Genomic DNA, 22,828 nt, shown 5'->3' with positions numbered 1-22,828 from the left:
CAAGCAGTTTGGCCAATAGCGCGCAGGTATTGCACATAAGCGACCAATCGTGTGCAAGAAGGCGGGATCTACAGAGAAAGGTCAAAGCAACGCAAATACGAGCATGTATGGGGACTGCAGAGATATAAAATTTGGCAATTTTAGTCCATTTTGAAATCCTGGAGGACAAATGGTCACTCTAATATAGAATTAAGGATAATTCTATAAGTTGTATAAAAGCTAAAGGATTTAAATGTCTAATTAAGAATGTAAACAGTTTGATTCACCATTATGGTTAACAGCACATCATTGCAAGAGCATTGCCAGTTGCTCTAATGAAGTCGTGCCCATCGCAGGGCGTTTAATGGGTTTTGGAAGACTGAGCTTGGCTGTCGCTTTGTTTGAGTGTTCGATGAGCTATTCTGAGCATTCAAGAAGCTGCCATGGACTCTAATTGGGCATGCGAAAACTATCCTCTGCAAATCCCTTCCAGTGCATCTCAGCATATCTCCAGGCCTTCCCTCGGCCAGCCTCGTGCCAAGAGCGGCCTGCAGGACATCCCTGACTAAGAGTGCATTATCATGAGAGCCGCCCGGCGGGAGGACATCCGGTCGAAACCCAAAAGACTCTGCTTCAAAGACATGTTACACCAAAACTATATTTATTCCTCGTTTTTCACTCTTCCCCAGAAGTGCATTCAAGATTGTACATGTGCACAAGCCAATGGGCTTGAAATACAACATCCAACTAACACAAACAGTACCCTCATCCAGACACAAAACTGAGTCAACTGTCCAAAGTCAGTCATAAATTAGATCATATAAAAAAGTTCGGCTGAGAAAGGTGTGAGCTGTCGTGAGTTCTGGTTCCTTGGTATTGGAAGGGTCTTGGTCAGATGAAAATTTAAGCCTTTACAAGAGCAGCAAACTCTGTGAGATGAGACAGACATGAAACTAGCGTTAGGCAATTCTGCAAATATCACCAATTTCATTTTCAAATATGGTTAGTGTTGGTAAACTGCACTACTGCTCGTCATCCTACACTACAGTGGAGCTTCAGTGGATGCTGCCAAGTAAACAGACAGTGACAATAAGAAGAATGGTGAGAGAGTTTCGGCTCGGTTAATGCCACTCTTTTAACAACACTTACATTACAATTAATTTTTTTATCTATTTTCTTTAGTTTATATTTGGTTGCAAATTCTTTTTGTCAGCTTGTTAGCTAGGTAAAATAATCTAAAACACTATCATAGATGTTGTTAAAATCACAAGGATGATTTGTTATATATCCGTAAGAATGGGTTAACAAAAAGGTTATTGCAAACTGTCCTTGTAAAGAAAACTTAAAATTAGAATTAGAAAATGTTAAATAATGAATAATATCATGAATAATAAATATATATATATATATATGTGCATATGAATAAAAGTGTAAATATTAAATATATAAGCAAAAATAACATATAAAATTGGAAATTAATTATAAAAAAAAAAAATCAATTATACACATACATTATAAAAAATTAATATGCATTATACATTATACAATGAAAAAAAAAAATACAACTATATATAATCACAAATAAAAAAATTGAAAAACTTATTACAAACTCTAAGAAAGAATTGTGTGAAAAATGTCTAATAATATATCATTTGTAAAATGTCCATAGGAATGAATACATATAAGTAATTATTAAAATATGTATATGTAAAAATATGATTAATATAAAATATGCATGAATGAATAATGTGTAAATATATATGTAAAAATTACATATACAGTGAAGCACATTTCACTTTATTAATTTTTAAAAATTTGCACATTATATATATATATAAAGTATTTAAAGTAAATATTATATATATTATATATATATATATATATATATATATATATATATATATATTATATATATTTTTTTTTTTTTTTTTTTTTTTTTAATAAGTAAATATTAGAATATGTATGTGAAGATTTATATCTACAAATGTAAAAAAAAATTATAATAATTCACCTGGGTTGAAAATATTATTGCAAATTTTGTTTGTAAAGAAACGGAATAAATACATGTGTGGAATAAATATATATTTTAGTAAATATTAAAATATATATGTAAAAAATGTATATCTACAGTTATATCAAATTAATGTTTTTAACAGGCCAGTATAAATGTAGGCAGAGCGAGTAGAAATCTAAAGCAGAAATAATCCTTACTGTTGAGCCCTGAGTGATGGTATGTTGTGATATTACATGGGAAGAGATGCTAAATGAATAAAAAAACTACCACAAACAATTTCAGGCCTTCGATTTCCTCTGTCATTTACTGTAGGCTTATCCAAGCCTTCTCAAGCTCCACTACCAAGCCTAAAAATCCCTAGACTTCCTTTCCTGACTTCCTTTCTAGATCTCATCTGACATGTAAAATGGTGTCAAAATGGCATTTTTCATGTACCTTCAGCTCCAATCTTGCCATCACCATCACTGTCACCAGCAGACAGGAAGGCCTTGGTCTCTTTGTCGGTCAGAGCCCTGGCATCAGCCTTGAAGTTCTGCAGGAACAGCCTACAGGAAGAGCACAGGCCTGTTATTAACCCTGCGACCGCTGCTGTTTTAGAATGATTTATTATGATTCTCACTTCAGCTCCTCCTCCTCAATGAAGCCGCTGTTGTCCTGGTCAATGATGCCGAAAGCCTTCTTGACGTCATCGGCGGACTTGGCGGACAGGCCAACCTTGGCGAAGAAAGCCTTGTAGTCGAAGGAGTCAGCAGCTGTAGAAACACCTCATTACATCATATCAAAAAATTCTGTTATGATCATCATCACCACTATAAAATACTACAAAACACTCAAAAAATTGCACACTTTTAGCTTATTTTTATTTTTCACGTTTTGGAAGTCATCAAAAATACAGAAATATTATGTAGAAGTGTATTGACCAAAAATGTAACTAATAAAAACCATCATTAAGTGGTAACCTGCAATTGTTACCTATTTCTACCTGATTTCATCTATGAACGTATAGAAATTAATGTAGAAATGCATGTTTTTGCTTGATTTGGCAACATTAAGTAATATTGGATAAAACCAGTCAGTTTAGATGTTACCATTTTTTTAAATAGCGTTAAGGGAGTTCCTGTGTAATTTAATATTTAGTCCATTTCATTTATTAAAAAATTACTATTTTATTCCATTTTAAATATTTTTTTATTTTTTTTTTACTTTTTTAAAGAAACTCAATTTCTATAAAACAAATTTCAAGCATTTCTTTGGATTGTTTCAAAATAACTCAAATATAATATAATATAATATAATATAATATAATATAATATAATATAATATAATATAATATAATATAATATAATATAATATAATATAATATAAAATTATAAATGAGTTCCCTTATGTTTCTGTCAATACTGTTCAATTCATTTATTAAATTAAATTTATTAGAATCCTTTTTTATTATGTAGTTTTTGAAAGAAAAATACAAGATAAATTTAAATATTTTTTAAATTTAATGAATATTTAAATATAATCAGAAACCTTTAGATCATGTTTACAAATACCTGAAATGTTATATAATATAATATAATATAATATAATATAATATAATATAATATAATATAATATAATATAATATAATATAATATAATATGAGTTCCCTTATGTGCTGGCCACATGTTTCTGTCAATACTGTCCACTTCATTTAGTAAATATATTTATTAAAATCTAATTTTATTATGTAGTTTTCTGAAAGAAAAATACAAAATAAGCTTTAACAATTTAAGCAGAAACCTTTAGATCATGTTTACAAATACCTGAAATTTTAGATTTAAATTAAATTAAATTAAATTAAATTAAATTAAATTAAATTCAATTAAATTCAATTAAATTCAATTAAATTAAATTAAATTAAATTAAATTAAATTATAGCAAAATTAATTTCTTTAGCGCTATAATCTAAAAAACTATCAATAATTTAAACATTCAATAAAAATCTTAAACAATAATTAATTTTTTAATATAGTCTGAGTGTTTATTCATGTATATGAAATCTTTAGATTTAATTTAAGTTATTAATAATAGCCAAAACATCAGTGCATTCTGCAGTGCTTCACAGATCATTAGTTCACACGTATTAACAGTGCCATCTGATTAATATGTCTTCATATTTGCCTGTGACGTAGTTGCTAATGACTTCTACATGACAGTTATCATATTTACCCAGTTGTGATAAGCTGTAATATGAGGACTTACCCTGGCAGGCAGCAAGAGCAGCATCCACATCAGCTGCGGCGAGCATAGCAGCAACGGCCATTGTTCTGGTTCTGATTAAGCTGCAAAACAGATTCAAATATTGAATAAGAACAACTCCCAAAATGCATTATATCAGTAAATAAGTTCAAACATCTATCCACACAGGCATCAGAGACTCATGTAACTCAGATCCATCAGCAAGTGCCTGATTTTCCTCTTATACAGATGCAAACAGAAACATTTGCACCTATCAACAGAGCACTAAAGCACTTTAGATCTATATAGTTATCCTGCAGCGTCAAGCCATTTAGTGTCCAAGGTCTTTAGCCTCTGCATCCACAGAGGGATGCTCCTGATGCTCCCCATTAACACAACATATTCCACAGGCCCTGTCCGTGATCCTAAAGTGAAACTATGTCGACGAGCCATCCGCTGCATGGACTCACCTTGTGCTTGTCTAAGGCGAGTGAAAAACCGAAGGAGTTAGTCGAGGTGTGACCCAGGCTTCTGGAGGTTCCAGCTTATATACCCTCAGCCTCAGCATTTACAGGAATTCGATGCTCAGTAACAGATACTGCATGAGGGTCTACGTTAGGAATAGGGTCGAAAAAATGTGTCCAGTAGTAAAGTTGGGCTATTTTTAGTCCCCCAAACCATGTTCAGAACCATGTGTGGGATCCTATAGATCATGAGGCCCTCCTCCCTCAGCCGGCTCAGGTTAAGGAACGTCCGTTCCTGTTCTGATCAAGATGTTTTATTGTATATTCAATTGGACATTTTTGGACAAAAACACATCAGGTATCATCACTGAGCGTGTGTTTGTTTGACTGGGCCGGATCGGGTTTCTCTTCCAGGTTAGAAACTCTGGACGCTGTGAGAGCTGTGGCGCAATAAACGGCTGTAAATCATGTCATTGCGTTACAAGAATAATTCGCACCGACATTTAGGGGCTTGTTATGATCAATACTGAAACTTTAGCAGAAGTATGCGTTCATGTCAATACTCAATTTATATGGCCTACATGAAGCATATTGTGCAGTCTGAAGATGAGATCTTCATGACACCCTTCATATTTATTGGACATAGTATGAATGGTGCAGGATCTACTTTGAAATAATTTGTATTCAGAAATTGCTGGTATATTTCATAAATTGGCATTTTCAATGTCTTGAATAATCTTTGTTTTATTTATAACTTTGAAAAATCGTTTTTTACAGTGTTAAAACACATTGGTTAATTCATTTTTTCATAATTGCTAATCTTTTAAATTATTGGGACCATTATTTTTTTATTTCTTATTTATCTTCCTACTTTTAAATTAATATTATTTTAATATTGTAATTTATTTTTTTTTGTAATGTTTGTAGTGCTTTCTTTTTCCCATGTTTGGATGTGATTTTCCCTTCTAAAATTAAAATTCTGTTTGTGTCAAACTTTATTTTTTTAATAATTTTATTTTATTTTATTTTATTTTATGGCATCATGAAGCACCTTTATTTTTAAGAGTGTGTTATTTTATTTTATTTTATTTTATTTTATTTTATTTCATCATGAAGCACCTTTATTTTTAAGAGTGTATTATTTTATTTTATTTTATTTTTTATATTATTTTATTTTATTTTATTTTATCTTATTTTCTATTTTATTTTATTTATTTTTTTATCTTATTTTATCTTATTTTTTATTTTATTTTATGGTATCATGAAGCACCTTTATTTTTAAGAGTGTATTATTTTATTTTATTTTATTTATTTTATTTTATTTTATTTTATTTTATTTTATTTAATTTTTATTTTTTTAATTTAATTATTTTATCCATTATTTTATTTTATTTTATTTTATTTTATTTTATTTTATTTTATTTTATTTTATTTTATTTTATGGTATCATGAAGCACCCTTATTTTAAAGAGTGTATTATTTTATTTTATTTTATTTTATTTTTATGTTTTTTTTTTTATTATTGTTGTCATGTCCTGTATTTCATAAACTTGAAAAGTACAAAAGAACACATGAGGCGAAGCTGGATAAAAGAATTCCTGTATTTGGAGACTTCATTTTATTGAGCAGTTTCATATATTCTATGATCACTAGTTACAGAAGCAAATTTTGATGTGTTCCCAATTTGCACATTTACTACAAAGACTTGCTAAACATATTTTAATAAGCAACTCACATTAAAAACAATCCCAGATAGGCTAATGCATGCAAATAAATAAGAGAGAATCATGAAATGAAGTTCAAGTCAGTGAAGACATTCGCCACATTTTCATTTCAGCAAGGCGCAGAATTCTGAAAAAAAGAGGAAAAGCGAGAAAGACAAGTGAAATGCTGTCCTAAATATTTTGATGCTATTCAGATATATTAAAAAATTTCTGTACACTCTGTAAAAAAGAAAATTCATTCAAAAAAAAACAAACAAATAAATAAATTACCAAACAAAATAATATAATAAAATAAAATATAACACATCACTTATAAGAAAAAAATGCATTCCATAAATATGAAAGTGCAAATGCTTCTCACATGCAAATCTAAGTTATTTTCTTCCCTGCCAGAGTCAAACACCCTGCCGGATTGACATGTTCATTTGACCTGGGAGAGAGTGAATTCCCAGTCTTTCAAGGCAATTAGTACGTCTGTACATTTTAAAGGAAGTAGAATTGGTCTAATTCTGATTTGTACAGCTGATTAGTCCCTCAGGCTGAAACAGGAGCTCTGGTTTCTATAGGAGTGCGGCTCCCTGGGGCCTAAGAGCTGATTTGGATTTACCTTCCATGCCGATTTTGCCGTCTCCATCACCGTCGCCAGCTGCCAGGAGAGTGTTGGTCTCGGCCTCTGTGAGCTCTCTGGCCTTCGGGCAGAAGTTCTGGAGGAAGCGTCTGGAGACACAATCAAAGAACAGCATGCAACAATTCAACTACATCTACTAATAATACAATCCACGAATAAACATATAGTTTGAAGAATGCTTTACTTCAGCTCCTCTTTTTCAATGAATCCACTCTTGTCCTGGTCCAGGGCCTTGAACACCTTCTCCCCATCTGAAGCAGCTTTACCTATCAGGCCCACATGTTCAAAGAACGTCTGGTAGTTGAAAGTCCCTGGGGCTGAACGACAAAAATATGATAAACAAAATAGAATATTAGATAAGAATGAAAGTTCCATTTATTTAGAATGAACACAAGCTATTAAACCAATTGCGATGCATATTTGTCAGTCATACAAACATGAAAATAACCAAGTTGATACATGAACAAAAGTTAAACTTAAACATTATATATATCATCACTAAATCAGATTTTTCTATCTCACATATTTTATCTGATTGAATATTGTTCCTCAGCTAGCCTTATGTTAACATTACTGGAGTACATTTTACAAGAAAATACTATTTCAGTTTTTCTACTGTTACAGTATTTGCCATTTCTTTATAATTAGTTGTGAAATTTACGAGCAATTTCTAAGTGGAAACTGTTTCTAGACCACATTTTTTTCAGTGATATTGTAACTATGTTCATACTTTTCAACTGAATAAATTGTTTTCACAATGAATGTGCTTGAATAAATGCATTTAAATGCTTAATTACTTCATTACTTAATTAAGTATGTTAGACTGATGAATTTGCATAACTTATTAGCTTATGTTAAAACTATATGGAAATTTCATACTCAGATAAATAAATCTTAGACCTGTTTTTATTTTATTTTATTTTATTTTATTTTATTTTATTTTATATTTTATTTTATTTTATTTATTTTATTTTATTTTATTTTCAATATTTTATTTTATTTTTTATTTTTGATTTTATTTAATTTTATTTTTTTTAATTATTTTTTTTTATTTTTTTACCACATTTACTTTAATTTAATTTAATTTAATTTTTATTTTTTATTATTTTATTTTATTTTTTATTTTATTTTATTTTATTTTATTTTTGTATTTAATTTTATTTAATTTTATTTATTTTTATTTATTTTATTTTATTTTATAATTAGTGTAATAGAAGACAAAAACCATTTTTCTGGTCTGACTTTGGCATTGATGCACAATGGACTACTACTACTTGCATTAATACTAACTCAATATGATTGTATAATAATTTTTTAATAAACCCTAAGTTACAAAAGCAAAAATATCTCTATACCTTATTTGCCCCTAAATGCTACATATTTCTTTGAAGCTACATTATAAGTCATTTAGAAATACATATTAGTACCTTTTTCTCTGAGAGTGTAATTTGCATGTGCATGTGATTCAAATATAAATATTAGATATATTGCATTGGTTTGGATGACATATTTTTGTGTCATTTGTGATGAATAGTTGCAGTAAGCATGATTGTGATCTGTGTTGCTGGTGAGTGTGTGTGTGTTTCTGGATGCTCGGCACAAACACACTGGTATCCTGGTGAAGCTGCTCCCCAGTCTCCGGCTGCCTGGATACCTGGATCTACCCGTCCCCAATGCCCCGCACTCACCGGCCTGTGGGAGACTCCCTCCGAGCGTGTGTGTGTGTGCGTGTGTGTGTGTGTGTAGCTGTAACTAAAGCAGCTCTTTATGTTGTTGCTGTTAGTGAGAATAACAAAGCTGTTTAACATGTGTAAGCAGCACACATGAACTGTGCATGACTCTCTCTGTGTGTGTGTGTGTGTGTGTGTGTGTGTGTGTGTGTGTGTCACACCTTGACAAGCCTGGATAGCTGCAGCAATGTCATCTTTCTTCAGGTGTCCCACGATTCCCAAAAAACCCAAAAAAAACAAAAACAAATAACAAAAATAGAAACAATAAAACAAAAAAATACACAAGAATAATCATATAATTGAAGTTCAAATTGAATAGCAAATTTTTTTACAAGCTTTTCTGTCAAATTTGAATGTATCAATAAACTAGTTACATATTTAAACAATAAACATTAACATAAATGCTGCTAAGCTCATATTACTTATGATCTTGGGAAAATGCAGATAACTTCTTTATTAAAAATTCAGATTTAGATACCTGACTCGACCAAAAACAACTTCATTTTAGCAGTATAGTATATGTTAAGAAGCAGGCACTCACCGTTGGACGCGTTGTGGAAGTGATGTGTGCTCCTCTTCAGGTGTATCTTCAGGAACAATGGAGAAACAGAGACCCTCTCCTGCTGTTCTGGGACCTGAAGTGCAGAGAGAGTGTGGAACCCGTGCCCTTAAACCCAAGGAGGCCACAAAACACCTCCCTCCTCATTAGCTAATCCAAGCAGATCATTTCTGATAGCTATTGGTTTGGAAGGATGTGATTTTTGCATATATGCTTATGAAGCACTCAGGTGAGCTTGGCTCTGGCTTACTACTGAGATCTTTGATGATGCTGGGAGGGACATTTCTTCTGGTTTGTGCTGAATTGCAAAACCAGATTACAATGAAAAATCACAATCATATATACCAATAAAATATAGAATCAGCACAAAAATGTTGATGGTGATGATATGAGGTCGCCTTATCAATATGCTCATACAATAAATAAGCGAAAAAAGAAAATAATAAAGACATTAATAAATATATTAATAATAAATATTGTTTATATATATTAAAAAATAATAAATATATTAATTAATAAATATTGATAATAAAATTAATAAATATTGATCAATAAATATAAATAAAAAAGTGTCACCAATAAAATATTCAAATACTTATATACTTGTTATTGTTTTTGTTTATTTATCACGTATTTGTTTCCTGCGAGGCTTTTTACACAATTTTACACCATTATAAATGTTATTATAAAACCCTTTTAACTTTTTATAATAGTTTCTACTAGGATTTAATCTGACGATCAGTTAGAAATTAAAGCTGGATGGATCTAACATCAATCCTAGTAAAAAGAAATGTATTTAAAATATTAAAAACTATTCCATAAAATACATTTCTTTCAGTACAGTTCAGATCTGTTAACATATTAACTGATATATTAACTGATATTAAAATTATAATTAAACTTTATTTGGACAATGCACACTTCTTTAATATTAAGTCTAAAATGTGTTTTAATGTCACTATTGATGAGGATTGTATGATTTTTGTATTTTGTATGATTTAAGTTTTGCATTGCATTTTATTAAGTACATAAATATGTAAATGGATGTAGTATACTTAATGTATTTCAAATACATTTTAGTATATTTATTTTTGCTAGGGCTATAACAGTTGAAACTAGATGAAATGTTAACAGTGTATACATTTTTCTGTTATTTCATAGCTTTAACAACACTTATTGAAAGACTGTCCTTTATTTGTTTTTTGCTTTTTCTTTGTGTAAAGGCCACAGCCAAGAACCTTATATACAAAACTGGAGGAACAAAACCATTTTTGTGGAAGATATCTTAAAAAGATCAAAGAAATTTCCTTCGATGAAACATTAATATGGTGTGCATACTGTATAAGGTGCAGGTGAGCACTTGGGAAAAGGCATTGGGGAGTGGGTTTCTATGGTGATACAGTATAGTGTGGATATATGAGCCATAGTGAGAGAGCAAAATGTCATATACTTTTGATGTAAAAAGCCATTTATGTAACATTTACCATTTTCATTTTTATTTTATACATCTCAGGTATTCTGTAACAGCTCCTTCTATGATTCTGCTGTTATTAAATGAAACAACATTCACAAGTTATTTATATAAAAACCTGATACAACAAAAAAAAAAAAAAAGAAATAAATTAATGATTTAATAAAAAAAGAAAGAAATGCAATGAATAGATCAAAACTGCACAGTAAAGACATTAAAGGTTATAAAAAAATACATTTTAAATAAATGCTGTTATATTCAATACTAATCACCATTCATAATAAACAAGAAAAAAATAAAAAAATGTATCATGATTTCCAAAAAAAAAAAAAAAAAAAAAAATTAAATAGCAAAAATTGTTTTCAACATTACTAAAAATTAGAACCATTATTAGTAATTAAAAACAATTAATAATGTAGCAGCAATAAACATATTAGATTTCTGAAGGATCATGTGACACTGAAGACTGGAGCAATGATGCTGAAAATTCAGCTTTACCATCACAGAAATAAATTCAGTTTTAAATATAATCAAATAGAAAGCAGTTATTTGAAATTGTAAAAATATTATATTATATTTTTAATCAAATTAAAGAAGACTTGGTGAGCATTAGAGACTTCTCTGAAAAGCATTTAAAAAAAATAATCATTATTCCAAACTTCCAACTGGCAGTATTAGTTATCAATAGTAATTACGGTTTTTATTTTTAATCAAATAAATGCAACCTGGTAAGCATAAGAGACTCTTTAAAAAAAAAAAAAAAAAAAAAAAAAAAAAACCCTTTTACAGGCAATGTGCTTCAAACCACAAATTAATTTCTAACAAAAAACGGTGGCCTTTAGCCTCAACAACAAGGCTTTTTACACCAAATGTCTTATAAACCTGTTACTGAAATACTATTGATTAAATTAGGCCTACCTTGAACAGTATATATTGTCTCATTTCAGAGGTTCTCATTATCTTCATACATTTTCGTCATCATTTTCATCAAATGACCTCAAAATAAGGGGCAATAAAGAAATAAATAAATAATTTAAATCTAGACATCCCACCCTGCAAAAGCTCATTTTAGAGAAGTTGCATTAGCCCTTTAGCAATGTGACCTTTAGTAAAAAAAAAAAAAAAATATTTTTTATTAATAATTATATATTATTATATCTTAAATGGGATCTATAATGCATGTAATGATAATTATTCCCCCGCATAGATAAAAAAATTAAAATAATAATAATAATAATAATAATAATAATAATAATAATAATAATAATAGGCCTTTGTGCTATAATACAAATCAAATCAAATCAAATCAAATCAAATCAGTAGCCTAAGGGATATTGTGACAGTTTCCCCAATAAAGGTTTTGAATTGCTCATCACAGTCGAAACCTCTTTCTCTCTCTCAATCTCTCTCGGTGACAATGACATCTAATCACCGTCAGTTTCTGTCACCGCGACGTCACGAAACATGGCGCTCGTGCGGAAAGGTGATGCTGGACCACTCTGTTTACTGCGCTTTTGATTTTCCCCCGAGCCCAGAAGTTTGACAATGCCGGGAAAAGACATATCCTCACATTTAATCGTCCGGGAGAGGTAGTTAACGAGCGAGCGGTTCAAAACGATGAGACATAATCGTAAATAAGACGCCGGTTGCGGTTAGCATTAGCATTAGCTTCGTAACCATCACAGAACTGTCGTGTTTGCTAACGCTCACAACGCGACATATGACTAATATCACACAACATGAGTCTTTGACACGGCGGATATAACGATATAGACGTACATAGACATAGATGAGCCAATTCAGGCCTCGTTTGCGTTATTTGTTTCGATGTGATAGCCGTTTCTAGGTAGCTGAGGTAGTGGATTAGCTGCAGAGCTGAGGATGGAGGCTCTCCGTGGAGGTGTGTGCTTACTAGGATTCGCCAGTCTCTCAAAAGCTGCTCCAGTCTCAAACACACTCGCAGGTAAGATGTCCAACACTGTCAGTCACATTATAATGCGCGTTTGCTTATATTTCACTCGTGTTGTCCTTTATAAATGTAGTGTGGGGTTGTTATGGTATAGTGTTATGGTATCAGATATTTACATGATATTGTCCCATGTCCAGATACCATGGCAGTCTGTCAGTAGGTGAGTTGACAGCTGACCTGTCTGTACACAGTGAGCAAAACTATCAGCAAATAAGCACTAATTCAACATTACCATTGTTTTGACACTGTACGTTTATTCATGTATTGACCGGTCATGCTTGATGTTAAATGAATCGTGCTTTAATGAGTCAGTAGTGAGTGTTGTGTAATAGGTAAATCTTAGACCTTTGTGTTGGCCTTGTGATGATCCATGTATGTGTCACTGTGAGAGGTTTTGCAAGCAGACGTGGTGAGTAAGTGATACGATCATCACACACCTGACATACTCTATATTTATGCATTTTGCAGATGCTTTTATCCAAAGCAACTTTGGATTGCATTGGAGATATACATTTGATCACTTATCACATGCATTCACAGGGAATCAAACCCATGACACTGGTGTTGTTAGTGCCATGCGCTTCTGTTAGAGCTGCAGGAACTCTAAACCATTTTGATGTATGGTTTACACTTTTTAGTGGTTTCACCAGGTCAGGTATCCACCTTTTTTATGCTTCCCATGATGCTTTGTGTGAGTGTTTGGTGAAACTTTAGTTAAAAGTTAAACAATTAGATATGATATATAAGAATTAGCTCAAGCTGTAGCATTTGTTAAAGCTGGGTACAATAAGACATTATTTTCCTCACCCCTCAATTCATTGAACATCATAAAGAAACTTAAAATGTCAAATTATAAGCAAATTTCTTTCAGCAGACCATGAATAACCTCATATGAGTCCAGGTTTATGTCGACAAGTCTTTATTGTGTAACAAGATACATGCATGCTGCATGAATGAAAGGTGTTTCTTATCTGGAAAATATATGTATTATTGAAAGTGCTTTTTTTTTAACATTGACAAAATATAATAAAATTCTCAAACAACACTAGTTTACAGTAAACTGATTAGCAGTGAGAAAAGGGGAGAAAATTGTGAAGCACCAGTGAGAAAACAAACTGGAAAGAGACCTGAGAGAAAAACAGGAGATTCTTAGTTCATATTTATTATTTGTGTCTGTTAAATCAGGAGAGTAGACCACAAAAGCACAGTTTCTGTTGTCTTCTCCATATAGTTACAGCAAAAAATCAAAATAAAAAACTGAAAACACAGCTAGCAGACTGAAAAGAGCTCTCGTCACAGATATTCTTGTGATCACAATGTCACATTAAAATACCAAGTGTTGCATTATTTTCCTGGTGAATTAAAATAGAGGAATTTTACAGCTCATGCAGTCAGATAAGGATTTATTTGAAGGCATAACCTTATTGTTTGAAATTACTTCCATCATTACTACAATAACCCCAAAAAACAATAATCACCAATCATCATAATAATCAGCAGAATACTTGTTACAAAAAAGGTTAGTACTACTACCTCATAAAAAATAGCATCACTAACACAAAAACACAACGTGTAAACCCAGGCATACCACTCTTATCAGTGGTGAATGATTTACATGGTTAGAAGGTCTTTTAGAAAGATGACCTAGTAATTGCAAACACTTTATAATCATGTTTGATGATCACATGAACCATCTACATGTCATGAGTTTATTTTTAAAACCACTTTCTACAAGGCCAGTTGGGCCATTTGTCTCTCAGTAAGCAAATGGTCTGGTTAATTAGTAAGTACTAAAGATGATGATGATGATGATGATGTTTGAAAAGACATTTGAAAAAGGCAAAAATATACACATGAACATTGGATTTTATTATCGTATTATCCACCTTATTTTTCAACATAAAAGTGAACTGTTATCTGTGAATGTGCAAGACTTATGCTATAGGTAATTATTCATGTATTTATTTATTAATAATAACTAGAAGAATAACAAGTGCAGTAAACAGTAAGTGCAGTAAACAGTACAACTATTTGCTCTCTTGTGTTTGATGATACCAATAAATGAATATGATAACAAATACCAGTTTGCATTATCAAGCAGCATAATGAACTTTTTTTTTTTTATACAGCTGAAACAACTGGAAGTGAATGAGACAGGAAGTCTTGCACATTCAAGTTACAAATGACCACACTTGCTCTTACGTAACTGAAATGCACAATAGATTTTTATACTTGTAATTTTTTTTATTTTTTTTATTTTTTATTTCAAGATCAATGCATTGATGTATGTTTACATGCCTAGTCAGTCAGGCTATCTTTCTGTTTTACACTGCATTGTTAGCATTTTTTTCCTCTGGTCATCTGTGTAGAGTGTGAGTGTGCCATCTTTCGTTTCTCACCCTTGCTGCATCTTCACATTGTTCCATGCAGATGAGCTAAACGTGGAAGCAGTGCTATTGATAGTTGACTTGACTGTGTTTCAGCTTGCTCCTATGACACAATTTCTCAGCAACAGACTTTAAAGTCAGGAAGCCCAAGCCTTTTTTGAAACACCCTGTTCCTGTACTTTGTGGGGTGTTGTCAAAAAAAAAAAAAGATTATACCTTACACACAAAACGTGACTTAATCATCATTGTTTATTTTCAGTTGGGCAGTTGCAGACTAATGCTGTCATTATCCAATAACTTTATGAGCAATCTAGCAGCAGCGATTAAACCAGTCAGACAGTGATTTTAGCAAATGAAAACACCTGTGCACAGTGTTAATCCTTTACAGTCAGTTGAGTGATTCAATTGCACAGACTAACCCTAACTTGTATGCAAAATTACACATTTTCAAAATCAGTTATTCAGTGGGTTGGAACAAATAGTTGGCTAGTTAGGATAATATTCATGAGATGAGTCATATCTAGTGGTCGACCAATATTGGTTTTTTAGCCGATATCTTGGAAAACAGGGTGGCCGATATAAAGCCGATATAATTTTATTTAATGTCACTGAAAAAAAATTTACCATATGGTTGCAATCAATTTATTTTAGCTACATTTAATAATACATTTTTAATAAAAAAATTGTAAGTTAGTCAACTAAATTTATGTATATTAATTTGATTGCAACCACTTACCTTAAAAAAATTAGTAAATTCAATGAATAATTTTTATTCATTGTATTTAAGAAATTTGAAATCATTTGAAATGGGTAAAAAAAAATAAATGTGTAAAATAAACATGCTTATACTTTAAGTGACAAAGAATTTTTCACAAATAAGCAAATATTTAATAAAAAATTAAATAAAAAGGAACACTGTAACCAACAGGGCACTCAGTATTCTGGGAAGTTTGTGTGCATTGAGAAAGTGAATTTTTCCAAATAAAACCAAGGTAACACTCATTTTACATACAGCACACAGTGAAAATGACATGAATATGACATTGGGCAAAAAGCATGAGCACAGCATAATTTGAAATCACGAGTTTAAAGTTTGTCGATCGCGCATATCAGTGAAGCTGAACTCTCCTCCTGTCTGTATTCAATTCACACAGACCAACTGCCAAACAGAAAAACTTATCGGCCGATTTCGATGTTTCTTTTATCATTTGCTGAAGTTTTTTAGTATACTGACGGTCAGCCAGTATAGACCTGTGATGCGTAGTTTTTTAGTATACTGACGGTCAGCCAGTATAGACCTGTGATGCGTGTTGTTATTTTGAAACATACAATGTAAACCCCAAATCATCAATATAGGGCTATATTAGTAAAAGTCAAGATAATCAGTGTTGGGGAAAGTTACTTTTAAAAGTAATGCATTACAATATTGTGTTACTCCCTAAAAAAGTAACTAATTACATTACTTAGTTACTTTTTATGGAAAGTAAAGCATTACGTTACTTTTGTTACTTTCGCGTCAAATGCGATTTATTTATTTATTTATTTTTTTTTTTATGCGCATCTCATCAGTAAAGATGCTTCTTGGATAAGTAGGTAATCTCCAGCATGTGCATTCAGATCCGAGTATGTGAGCGGAGTGGAGTGGCAACAATTTCCCCTCTGCGCTCTGAGCATTTAATAATCACTCCGTTCCTAGTAAATGTAAATGCCACTCCGGGAGTATTTACTACACAGAGCCGTAGTTCACTGACAAGCTACACAAAATCGCGTTCAAAATCGCTGGCGATTCATTGTTCAAAATGTTGCCGCTACTTAATACTAAATATTTTTTTGTGAGTGGGATGAATTAATGCAGATTCACATTTAGTCTAGAACTACATCATGCTCACACAGCGCACACAACGCCTCTGTACTTCCAATTTCTCCCAATATGGGCACAACAGACTTGTCAGTCAATAAATGGGAAAACAAAGTAAGTGGCGTTACTTTTTTGAAAAAGTAACTCAGATATTTTCTTGTAAATTAAAAAGTAATGCGTTACTTTACTAGTTACTTGAAAAAAGTAATCTGATAATTAAAAACAAAAAAATAAAAAAAAAACACCCCCAAAAAAGACGATAATTATCATCACAATGATTAAAACTACCTTACTCTTTACATTTTAATATTGTCTGAAATATTAAAGACCTCATGGCACGATCTAGGCCCTGTTTACACCCAGCATTAACATCTGTTTTTTTTTGTGATTAAATCACAAGTTGTCAGTGATGAATACAGGTGTAAATGAGGCCTTATAATCAGATCACTGAAACTACATACTGAGTAGTGATGGGTATTGTTTACATTTTATTGATACTGATACTGCTTATCGATACTGGTACTTATGGATACTGTTATCAATACTATTTGGTGCAAAAAGATATGATGTGAAAAGTTATTGAAAATTTCAAGTTATTTTATTACTGCTGAACTGTAGCAACTGTATTAAAGTTCTTCAGTCAAAAGCAGTGTTATTTTTCTCCTAGTGTTTTATTTCATTAACGTTAAAGGAATAGTCATCATTTACTCACTCTCAAGTTGTTTTTTAACCTGAATGAGTTTCTTTCTTCTGTTGAACTTAAAAGTTATTTGGAAGAATGTGAGTAACCAAACAGTTGCTTGTCCACAGTGACTTCCATTTTTTTTCCCTACTATCAAAGTCAGTGGGGACCAGCATCTGTTTGGTTGCCCACATTGTTCAAAATATCTTCTTTTGTGTTCAGCACAAGAAAAAAATTTATACAGGTTTGGTACAACGTGACAGTGAGTAAATAATGACAGAATTTGAATTTTTGGGTGAACTATCCCTTTAATGACAATCGGCAGCGTGTTTAGTACTGTCGCTTTAAGAGCTGGACGCATCTGTTTTTCTCTCAACTGTTTACTGTTTACTTTTACCACTAGGCAAAATCGCATTCATAATCGCAGATTAATCATATTCGATTTCGAACGCAATATCGTCTAGCTTGTCAGTGAACTACGCCTCTGTGTAGTTAATTTACTACTAATCATGGGACCGGCTTTATTTACGAGATGCACATGACAATCAAATGCGATTAATTACACAGCCCTGGCAGGTATGGACTTGTTAATTAAAGGCTTATTTTCTTGATACCTTGCATAATATTATGTTATGACCTCAAAACACATTTGCCGTAGTGCATGATTTATAGCCTAATACTTTTGATGTGTGCATCACATAACTAGCTCCACATGTTTAGGTTTTCTGACATTGTAAACTTGCTCTGTAGCTCACCTGGTACAGCAGTGCACTTGGGTATGAGTCCTGTGAAAGAGTCAAGGCACTCAATAAAAGAGCTAAAGGACGTACAAGAAGCAAAACTATCATTTTGCAAAAATGTCGCCACAGGCATTTTTTTCCAATGAGCCTGACAAGTCCTGGATTCCAGTGAAGCTCTGCCTACTTGCCACCCATTCACCTAAACAACATTAATGTCCTGGGACGTGTTGTGAGAATGCACCTTTCTTTGGTGCATTTCCTCATTCTAGAGAGCATTTGATTGATGCAACTTTCTATATGTCTTCTCACAAGTGCCATCAGTATTTAATGTTTGTTTTCCTGGAAAAGAAAGACTTAGAAGTCTAGATGCACATGCAAACTAATTTTTCAGTTTACACTAGATATGAATGACCCTAAAGCTAACAGAAGTCTCAGTAATTGAGTAGTTTATTGGATGATTAGTGTCATCGTGTTGCATCCTTACTTGAAACCCATAAGGCAGTAAGTGGGCTGTCTAAAACTCCACCTGGATCTGTCCACACATAAGCCAAATCGAAACAACAGCACCCCGTCCAATTGGGTCATCTCCACTTCTGTGTGAGCGGACATCACTTCATTATGCAAGAGAGCCGAAATAAGAGCTGACAGCTTGGTGTTTATTGGCCTGAGAAGCAGTTGAATAATTTGTGCTGCTTGCCAAGTCATGATATAAACTCATGACTCGGATAAGAAGAACAAACGGGGAGGTGATTGTGCTGCTGCCCACTGCTCGTCACTCATCAGAGGAGCAGGGGTTCACTCTGACTGCAGTAATGATCAACACATCTCTCAACCCCTCATAACCTATGCAGTTACTGAGCTGAAAGCCTGCCGCCTTTTGCTCTCGCTAGGTCACAGATGCATTGACATTACGGCCATTCAGTGTTTAATTTTCAGAACACATGATGCAGCATTGTTATTGATTTACTCTCAACTTAGGAAATTAGTAATGTAGTGCTCTCGCTCAGGGATGCCACGTTTTGTATGTCTGAAACTGGTGACTTAAAGGAGACACCATTTATTATTAACTTTTAAAGCTCTGACCTCCTTTTTGCACAATTGGTTGTTGTAAAATTGTACGTTCACACCCTGCAACGGCTCGTCTATGAACTGCTGTGCCTTTGATCAAGTTCTTGATTAACCTCAGGTTGTCCCTGTAGTAACTGTAGCTTAAGACAGTTTGTATAAGTGGTTGTATAAGAAAGTGGACAAAAATCTCCTAGATTTTCATTGTGTATGTATAAGGCAGTGGTTCTCAACCTTTTTTTCCAACGGGCTGCACTATGGTCCAAGTGCAAGTCTCGCGGGCCGCACGCATATCATTTACATATTACGTCACCAATACAAACCAACCTGATATCATAATATTATAGCCTAAATATTATGATATTTAATCGATTACAGTCATTGAAATAAATTTATAATTCTACTCCCCATAAATAAAACACCTGATGCTGTCGGGAGCTGACCAATTTTGTGAAATTCGGCTCAAAAGGAGTAACAGCACAATGAAGTTTGCGATTGTAAGTTGCAGTCTGTAAGACGCGCACGGGAGCATGACTTGATGTGCGACATTGCAGAAAATGTGCGTTCACAAATGTAGCCTATGTTGATCAAAATATGGAAAGCACTTTCGAATTTAATAATATGAGGTTCTCTCCAGAGATGTTTTGCCACATTTCTGCAATTAAGGATGATTGCTGCGTAGTATGGGTGTTTCTATTTGCCTGAACTTCAAGTGAGTTACGGCGCAAACCGAAAATCCAGCACTCTTCTTCACTGCTGATACTGTGACTATTCTTGTTTGTATGTGTTCATTTGCTGGCATTTCCACACTTCTTTTTACTCCCTTAAAAACAAATTTGTCAATTCTGATGCTCAATTTTACCGAACTAATGGCTGTTGATGACTATTTGAATTGAATTCTGCCAAAGTGCGCGCTTGTATGTGTTCATAAAATGCGGAACTTTATGTGAGTAGGTCTGCTCATGTCTGAAAATAATATATGAAAAACAAAAGAATTTTACATATAAACATTAGGCTATAGCTTATATTTCTTTAGTACATTTTTAATGAATGTAAAAACTAAAATGAATTGTAAAACTGAAAGTTATTTTTTTAATTGTGTTCAGCATGGTGGGCCGCATTTGAATTCTCAATCCACCAAATGCGGCACTCGATACGACTACAAACAACAAACATTATAAGGGGTGCATGGGTCATTCCAGTATTTGTGGCATTTGATATGACTGTAACCAAGAAAGATGGATATCAACAGTTTAACACGTTTTTTCTAAACAGTCATTCATCAAAGAAAACTTAGCAACTGGAGACATATTAATGTCTGAGACTGGTTTCAAAGAATAAACACACATATTTCTGTTTGTTTATTAAATACAAGAAAGATCATTAAAAAAAAAACAAACATTGTTAACTCACCACCAGTACCAGATTTTCTGTATGTAGATTACTTGATAAGCTTGCAGTAAAAGCTTAATGATCTAAAAATATGTCTTAGTTCCGGAAGCAACAGTTACATTTATAATCTTGTTTTTTGGCAGGTGGGTGTTCTTTCTATACAGTCAGTTGTCACTGATTACTTGGCGTTTTTATTATATTGAACTAACTTGCCTGGGTCTTGTCTCTGGAGGCTGCCTAGCAACAGGTCTCTCATGTACATCCCAGAGCTCTTGGTGTAATTGCAGTGTTGTTAGATCATATTGTCATTTGACTCTGCACTGAAGGGTTCAGGTGTAGATTTCAGTCAAAGGGATGTGGCTAGAGGGTAAGGGCACGTTTACACGACAATGATGTTCCAAAAAATGGAAAGGTTTTTCCTTTGCATTTTTCGCATACAGACGACAACATTGTCAAAACAAGCTCCGTTCACACGAATCCGCAAAAACGACTAAAAATGCAGTATTATGCATGCCAGACCAGTAGTTGGTATTGTAAAGAAACACAATGTGAAAAAGTTATATGCATGCACATGACTTCACCATTTTCACAAATTTGCGTTTATGTAGTTCACACAGAGACAATGTTATTGTTTTTTAAAACCTTGCACCTTGAAAACCATCTTGCATCTCAAGGTTGTGTCCTTATCTGTAAATCATTGAAATTCTCATCCTGACAGCTCTCTGTGAATTAGCACTGTCAAAACGATTAATCGCATCCAAAATAAATGTTTTTGTTTATGTGATATATGCGTGTACTGTGTATATTTATTATGTATATATAAATACACACATGCATGTATATTTTTGAGAAAAATATGTTATGTTTATACATTTAAAATATTAATATATAATATCAATTATATTAATATAAATGTATACATGGAAATATTTTCAACATATATACTGTATGTGTGTGTATTTATATATACATACTAAATATACAAAGTGGACACACATATATTATGTAAACAAAAACTTTTATTTTGGATGCGATTAGTTGCGATTAATCGTTTGACAGCGCTACTGTAAATTGACTGCAGTATGAAGAGTGTTTTGCAACTGGTTGAAAAAAAATTTTGTGAACCATGCGCAGCGCTAAAATTAAAGTAAAAGAACAGCGCAGCGCTTGGAGTGTAGAGCCTGGTTTATACTCGCTCCATCAGCACGAGTGCGGTGCGTGCAGCAAAAATGACATGAATATTAAGGAAACGATGGATGGTTTTCATGCTAAATTAAAGTAAAAGACCGCTTCTTAAACCGGGAAAAAAAAAAATTTCAATAACCTTCACTGAAAAAAAATTTACATTCAATCAACTTCACCTTCAGCAATTATAGTTTTAATTTTCTTTTTGTTTTTTTTTATTTTAAAAAAGCTTTTTATCTTTGTGTTTACGTCACGTTACGCAATGGAGGCTCTCTTTTATTTATTAAGTTTTTATTTGATTCCTCAGTGTTTGCTAAACGTTCTGTAAGCTATTAGTCGGTATATAATACAGCATGTGGTGTATGCCATGCCTCATCTTATTTTTTTTGGTTAATAAACATTTTGTAGATTGTCATTGTATCTTCTTTTATTGTTGTTGTACTTTTTAATTTAGAATAACAATGAATCATCCATCTTTTGTTTTAGTCTTAAAAAGTGAAAGGAGTGTAGATGTACATAAGCAAAACAGACAATAATTTTTTCTTGTAAAATGCGACAACAAGATTGTGAATTCAAATATAAGCCCACGGCTTATAACATAGCAAAAGAGGATCTCCCGTTCACAAAATTCATTCACAAATAATACTACTGATGAATAGGAACAGGTTGAATGTTAACCACTTTCGTTTCCATACAACTATAAACAATGATAAAAGTTCATCAGCATGCATTGATAAATCCCATGTTGTAGCACAAAAAAACAA

The 22,828-nt window shown here is 32.5% G+C and overlaps 3 protein-coding genes across 3 annotated transcripts in view; 1 reads left to right on the top strand and 2 right to left on the bottom strand.

Annotated features, from left to right (window-relative positions):
• Window positions 1-623: 623 nt before the first annotated feature.
• Window positions 624-4,837, bottom strand: LOC109096999 (parvalbumin beta-like). The gene is made up of 5 exons (XM_019110692.2): window positions 4,681-4,837; window positions 4,235-4,314; window positions 2,613-2,745; window positions 2,429-2,538; window positions 624-908 (listed from the first exon to the last, which is right to left on the bottom strand). Exons 2-5 carry the CDS (start codon window positions 4,293-4,295, stop codon window positions 883-885), a joined length of 330 nt encoding a protein of 109 aa, XP_018966237.1. The 5' UTR covers window positions 4,296-4,314; window positions 4,681-4,837; the 3' UTR covers window positions 624-882.
• Window positions 4,838-6,257: 1,420 nt separating this feature from the next.
• On the bottom strand, window positions 6,258-12,348 carry LOC109096491 (parvalbumin beta-like). Its single transcript, XM_042721408.1, has 6 exons — window positions 12,219-12,348; window positions 9,298-9,391; window positions 8,918-8,979; window positions 7,211-7,343; window positions 7,006-7,115; window positions 6,258-6,525 (listed from the first exon to the last, which is right to left on the bottom strand). Exons 1-6 carry the CDS (start codon window positions 12,346-12,348, stop codon window positions 6,503-6,505), a joined length of 552 nt encoding a protein of 183 aa, XP_042577342.1. The 3' UTR covers window positions 6,258-6,502.
• Window positions 12,189-22,828, top strand: part of LOC109106547 (serine/threonine-protein kinase LMTK2-like) — a 34,126-nt gene continuing 23,486 nt past the window's right edge. The window contains exon 1 of the mRNA XM_042721407.1: window positions 12,189-12,749. Within this exon, the coding sequence (XP_042577341.1) occupies window positions 12,668-12,749 (82 nt within the window). The 5' untranslated portion in view covers window positions 12,189-12,667. The remainder of the gene's footprint in view (window positions 12,750-22,828) is intronic.

The sequence above is a fragment of the Cyprinus carpio genome, chromosome B3, assembly GCF_018340385.1.
Source record: "Cyprinus carpio isolate SPL01 chromosome B3, ASM1834038v1, whole genome shotgun sequence".
Lineage (NCBI taxonomy): Eukaryota > Metazoa > Chordata > Actinopteri > Cypriniformes > Cyprinidae > Cyprinus > Cyprinus carpio.
The sequence above is the reverse complement of the archived record's forward strand: the minus strand, read 5'-3'. Positions and strand labels throughout refer to the sequence as shown.